General features: G+C 21.5%; 1 protein-coding gene across 1 annotated transcript; it reads right to left on the reverse strand.

Moving 5' to 3' along the window:
- Positions 1–1,455: 1,455 nt before the first annotated feature.
- LOC109810245 (putative BOI-related E3 ubiquitin-protein ligase 3) lies at positions 1,456–2,959 on the reverse strand. The gene is made up of 2 exons (XM_020373665.3): positions 2,221–2,959; positions 1,456–2,112 (listed from the first exon to the last, which is right to left on the reverse strand). The coding sequence occupies exons 1-2, from the start codon at positions 2,539–2,541 to the stop codon at positions 1,561–1,563; spliced, it is 873 nt and encodes a 290-aa protein (XP_020229254.1). The 5' UTR covers positions 2,542–2,959; the 3' UTR covers positions 1,456–1,560.
- Positions 2,960–7,126: the final 4,167 nt, after the last annotated feature.

Raw genomic sequence — 7,126 nt, forward strand, 5'->3', positions numbered from 1 at the left:
TTATCTTTAAAAAGAGTGGCATGACACAGAAATGAGAAAATGCACTTGCCTTGGAAACACTTTCAACCAGCGATGGTACCCATTATTCTCTTGTATCATAAAAATTTGTCGCATACCCATTTTATATTTGCGTAAATATATGCAAATTTTATAAATATTTACATATACTTATAAATTTTTATAGATATTTATAAATCTATTTTAAATTAAATAAATGTTATAAATAATTTTATTTTTAAATTTAATGTTAATTATATTAAAATATTAAAATAAATAATTGAAATATTACCTTCAAATTACATCTCGTAATGATGTAATTATGATCACTATGTTTTGTCTTTTAATACATGTAATTGATAACAAAATCAAGAAATCGACTACTTTGAGAACAGTAACCAAAAATAATATTTGTTTACTAATTTTTTATTTGCTAAATATTAAAATATTAAAATAAATGATAATTACATTGACTGTACAAAAATCTTTTACATGATTTTTTAATTATATATATAAAATATTATCATTCAGTCGTATATATATATATATATATATATATATATATATATATACGTTATTCTTTAATTTTTTTTAATGTTTTTAACATATAAAGTACATTTATTTTCTATTTAACACTTTTTTTAATAAAAATTGAATACTGTTATAAATTATTTCAATATTTTTCTATGAATTAGAATCCATTGACATTAAATATAAATCTAAAAATTATATAAAATCTTATATTTTTAATAATTTTTTATATAATACAAATTTAATTAACTCTATCGTTGAATTATATAATATTATATTTAAAATTCTATATATCAAATTTCATATAATTATAAAATTATTTAATACTTTTAAGTATACTATGATATTTAAAATATATATAAATATATTTTTTTAAAATATAAAAAAAAGTTAAAATCATGTAAAATTTAATATACACGATCTTAAGTATAATTTTATATAATTTAACAGTTTGATAAATAAAATTTAGTCTAACTTTTTACAATCAACAAATCTTATCTCTTTTTCTATTAAACGTTCTAATATTTTATTAAAATTAAATATATTTTTAATGTATTAGAAATATAGAAATATTAAAGTTTTCTTTATTGATTAAATATGAAGTATTAATAAGAAGAAAATGTAAGAAATTTAAAATTTAGACGATTTGAGAAAAAATATATCATTATTCTTTGCAAAATATGGATATTCAAGCCAACAAAAACCATCAATTATTAATTGCCAAATTTAAAAGGTTATCTGCATTTGTTTTTTCTAATGAAAAAGAATCATAAAAGAGTACTCCGCGTTACCAAAACCTGGAGATATCATAAAAGGAAGAAAAATATAAGAACAAGTGATATAATGTAACAAGTAATTTAAAAAAAAAAAAAACGTGTTGATAAATGTGTAATATATAAATATGTACTATATAGGCACTCATAGAAATAGATGAAAAAGGTATATGTTTTTATATTAAAAAAAGGTACAAATTCTTAATAAAATAAACATTTTTCTATAAAATTATCTAAATGAAAATATAAAACATTAAGACTATAGGATTAAAGTTTCTATGCTGGACTTTTTGGGCACATTACAAACAGGACAAACTTGGAGAAAAGACTCACAAGTTTTACACGAACAAAGGTGCCTGCAAGGAAGAAACATAAAACACGATTTCTGAGAATTACAACATTTGCAATTCATTGTCCTTTTCCTAATTTGTTCAACCTCTACTGCCCCACCAGGACACACTCTGTTTTCCCCTGTTCCTTCTTCCTTTGCCGTGATTCCCATGTTGTCATCGCAACACGACTCTGCATCTTCTGTTGTCACCCCATACACTGCTCTCTCTTTCATCTGTTCTAAGCTATTATGAAGAGACATCACCATAGCCTCGTTTTCCTGAGCCACCCTTCGCCATGATTGGTTCTCTACCTCCAACTTCCTCAAAAATTCATTCAATTCAGACGTTTTCTTTGTTGCTTGCGCTATTTCTTCATCTTTCTGCCTCATTAAATAACGAGCGTTCAATTCCACCTTCCTCAATAACTCTTCCACCTGCTGTTTTCTTTGTTCCTCCAACAAAATTCTCAACTTTTCATTCTGCACAATCAGAAAACAAAAACTGGTTTCATTAACAAAAGATGCAAAGTGATATTTTTGTGGAGAAATATAATAAAGTAAAGATGATCAATTAATTGTGAAACCAACCTGTGATCTGATATAGTGATCAATCTCCCTCTGTTCATCAAAGTCAACAGAGAAGCCTTGAGGATATGAGGCTAAAGTTTGAGGGTTGTAAGTATAGTTATTGAAGGGGTTCACGTTCTGCTGGCCATTCGAATTAGGGAAAGACGGATCAACAAGAGACATGTTTGGATTCATCTGCCTGGCATGGTGTAGATGTTGATGATGCTTCGGACTATACACTTGAGAATTCAAACATGACTGAATATTGTTTATCATTAAATTCTTTGATCCACTAAATGGGAAACGGGAGTTGTTGGGATACAACTGTGCTTCGATGGCCATATCCAGATATCCAGATCAAAAAAATGAATAAGCAACCGAACCTATTTGCTTCGCTTGCACAATGTTTAAAATGATAAGAGGAGTGGAGTGGATGGAGCGATTTGGAGGAAGAGGCATAAGAGTTGTCTGTGTGTGTGGCAGTGGAAGGACATTTATATATATATATATATATATATATATATATGAATATAAAGTGAAAGCATTAAAAAAGATGTGGAAATAAATGAATGGATAGATTTTGAATGAATGGAAATAGTAACTGAAAAAGAAACAAAAGGGAGCCTAGGATACTGCATGCTTTCTCTCTCATCTTTTATAACTTTCTTCCTCTTTTTTCTCAATTTATCGTCTAAGCATTAAAGAAAGAAGAGTGTGGGACGCGGTAAGCAACGACGCACCACATGCAGATTTTGTGACTGAACTATCGGGTCAGAGGCGTTTGTTTGGATTTGAATATAAGAATTGAAGTGAGAGAAACTGACATAGAAAAACATGTGAAGGTGAAAAAGTCAGTTTCCATTTAAGAGTGAAAATCAAACTGTCAGATTTTTCAGCAGTTTCATCCTTTGTAAAGTAAAGGAAAGGATTTACCGGCCAAAACTGAACCCTCACCTTCTTATCTTTTTTTGTCGTTTTTCTATATTTCTAACATTTTCTTTTACCATTCCAATTAATTATATTGACTAATATTTTTAGTTTTTAAAAAATTTTATTTAATTTTGTATACTAATAAATATTATTATCTTTAAATACTTAATAAATAATATTTTAGCATTTATATTTTATGAATTAAATATTTAATGTGTATAATTAAAATTTATAATAATTTATGAAAATAAATATTTAAAAATATATAAATTATATTTATATTTAAAATAAATAATTTATATTATTACATAAAATTATTTTTAATTATTAATAATTTATTTTAAAATATTAAAATTTAATTCATAAATAAATATGATAAATAGAGAATTGAATTAGATAAAAATTAAAAGAGTTCTTAAAAATGCTTCAATTAAATAATAGTCTATGAGAATATTCTGATGTAAGATAGTTATTCATGTTTAATATATAAATAGATGTTGAATGTTGTTTTAAATCATAAATAAATGTAATAAATAATAATTTGAATTAATTTTTTAATAAAATAATTTGAATTAAATAAGATGTTAAAAAACCTCTATAAATATTTTAATAAAAAATTCTTAAAAATATTTTTATGCAAAATAACTATTTATGTTTAATATATAGAATTTTGTATATTCATTGGAATTAAGAAACAAGTTAAGAATAGGTTGATAAAATTATTTCAATAATTAATTATTTTTCTTTAATCACTTCGAGAAAATCTTAAACATAAGTCAATTTGAGATAAAAGAAATAGAATATTATTGGGCTTTAGAATTAGAAGTTACCAATCCCGGTTTTGCTAAGTTTATTAAGAATTGAACAAAATATTATATTATATTAAATAATGAGATAACACTTATATAGCTATTTTTTATTATAGTATAAATTATATGTATAAAATGTATAACAAATCATATATGATAACTATGATATTAGTTCTGGTGTAAAAAAAACTATGATTTAATTCTTCAAAAAAATAAACTATGATATTAGATGTAAATGATATTTTCTGTATAATATAGGATGACAGTTTTTATATATATTACCAAATTGTTTTAGACAAAATCTTATAAAAATAGAAGTACATTAATTAATAAATGTGTGAACTTCTTAATTGACATGATTGTATTAGTCAATAATCTCTTTTCTAAAAATATTAATAAAATTTTAATGTGCAATAATTAATGATAGTCACAGGACTAATCTTTCTCAAAATATAGAGATTATGTAAGTAAGAATATTTCTTTCCATATGAATTTTGCTGGAGAATAACAGATACAAATTTCCAGATATATTTATGTTCACAACAACACAACATCATGATATATCTAGTAAAAGGAAAAAATCCAAATGATTTTCAAACAGAGATCAGAAAACAAATATTGGTCAACATATTTAAATGCCAGAAAAAAAAATAACAAAGTCAATTATAACTAAATATTAAAACTATCAGGTATCAATAATTAAAAATAAATTGAATAACTCAAAAGAAAATTCAGTAAAAAAAAAAAAAAACTCAAGAAAAATGTAACTCTTAACAAACTACAAAGAATTAGCTGAAACAATTGAAGGTGTTTTATTTGTATGATAAATTTTAGATCGTTCAACACCGTTGTTAATAAATACAGATAAGTTAATTATATTTTTTAATTCATGAATAAAACAAGTTTTTATCTTCCTATATTATTATTTTAATTTAAGTTTAATTGTTTTTATTAGTTGATAATTGAATAATTTTATATAGTTAATTAATCAAATAATTTTTTAGTATTTTTTTCTTAATTGCATTTTGTGTTATTTGTATTTCATGATATCATGAATTTTGTCACCACACTTTTCAAACAAGATATTTTGTTATCACACATTTAAAATTTTGTATATTTTATCACTTTACAAGTTGATTGTTTAACATTATTTATTAATCATTAAATGTTGATGTATCACATTGATCATCTTATTGACACATTATGTAATGTCATCATCCATATATTATATTGACAATTAGAGTTAATAATAAACATGATATGTTAGTGATGAACAAATCATGCACATCAATAATAACTAGCGATATATAATAATCAATTAATTAAGTGATAAAATATGTAAAATTTTAAAAATTTGACAACAAAATATACAATTTTAAAAGTTGGATGGGGAAAGTTTTTCAAATTAAAAAATTTGAATAACAAAATGTACAACTAAGCCATTTTTTATAACCATATTTTTGTATTATTTATAATCATATTATTTGTATGAAATATTTATCATTGATGATTTATTTTTTGTCAAAAATCTAAATTAATAACATTTAATTTTTAATACAATTATTATAAAGGTCAATAATATAATCATACATAAGAATTAAATCTCAATTCTTTAATAAATTATTTTCTAAACTTTTAATAAATATAAACCCTAAACTTTTAATAAATTATACTTTAAATGATACATTATTTTCTTGAGAAATTTGGTTCATGAATTTTAATCATGAAATATGGTGCATTCAACAAAAGTATATGTTTAAAATTTTTAAATATTCAATATAGGAGTTAGTAAAAGATATATGAAGGCTTGGGCTTAATTTTTATGGTCATAATTTTTTTCTTATTAATAAAAAAAAACTAAACTCAAAATAGCATTATTTTTAAGACACGGGAATAAAACTATATAATTTTATAATATAAAAAAATTATAAATTTTTACTTATAATTTTTATTTATCATAATAAAAAGATAGAAATGTAACAAGTGAGATTTTTTTTTTTTGAAAAATAAAAATTATGGTATAATTTGTTAAATTTTATTTGAATGAGATGCTAAAATAAACACCATAACAATTTTTGAAGTGTTTTTGTGACCTCTAATATATACTTATATATAAAGAACATATATTAGTTTATAACTATCGTTCATCTTTACTTTTTTTTTTAAAAATATTTTTAAATATTTAAATAATAAAAAATAGCATTGAAATTTATTTCTATTCTTACAAGTATATATTAAGAACATATATTAGTTTATAACTATCGTTCATCTTTACTTTTTTTTTTTAAAGAAAATATTTTTAAATATTTAAATAATAAAAAATAACATTGAAATTTATTTCTATTCTTACCATTCAAACAAGTTAACTATCGATTAACTACTTAAATTATCAAATTATTAACTACGTATTTTATTACTTAATTTTAATTTTAATTTTATTTTATAATTTAAAATAAAATATAAAAACATAAAGTAGATTTATCACACAAATAACTTATAACATTGATCAATCATATATATTATATGATCCAATTTTAAAGTTTTTACACTTTTGAAATGAGAATTGTTCTCTTGTACATAATTAATAGAAAAACTACAAAATAAAAAAATGCCCATAATTTTTTTTAAATATGATATCACATCAAATAATGAATTTAACTTGACTTTCTTTATTAACTTCTTTATAGAAATCGATGAAAATACTTAATAAAATATATATTAAATATTTTTATTCAATTAAATATAAGTATTAAATACTTAAATATTTAATACATTTTAAAAATAAGTATTAAATACTTAAATATTTAATAAACTGTGTATTAAATATTTCATTCATTTAAAAATAATCATTAAAACATAAATATTAAATTATTTATTAAATAAATAAAAATATTTAATATATATTGTATTAAATATTTTTTCATGACTTTCCCTAAAGCAATTAATAGAAAAGAAAATAAGTACTACATTTAATACAATAAAAGAATAACTTTTAAACAATTTTATATTTTTAAAGTAATAAATACTATATTTTTTATTTAATATTTATATTTATACTTACCTCACTGGTATATCTTGGTTTAACTTCCTCTATTTAATATTAATTTGAAACTGTTACATTTTTAAAAAACTTAAATGTGTTTGCATTAGATCAAAGAACGATTTAGAATCTCTTAAAGATTATGTTT

This window comes from Cajanus cajan, chromosome 4 (assembly GCF_000230855.2).
Source record: "Cajanus cajan strain Asha chromosome 4, NIPB_CcT2T_4, whole genome shotgun sequence".
NCBI classification, from domain to species: domain Eukaryota; kingdom Viridiplantae; phylum Streptophyta; class Magnoliopsida; order Fabales; family Fabaceae; genus Cajanus; species Cajanus cajan.

Excerpts from the sequence above, each read along its gene's own strand:
- LOC109810245 (XM_020373665.3), bottom strand. The coding sequence starts at position 2,541 with ATGGCCATCGAAGCACAGTTGTATCCCAACAACTCCCGTTTCCCATTT. Across the intron at positions 2,113-2,220 it reads ATCACTATATCAGATCACAG|AATGAAAAGTTGAGAATTTT; the intron begins GTTGGTTTCACA and ends CTGATTGTGCAG.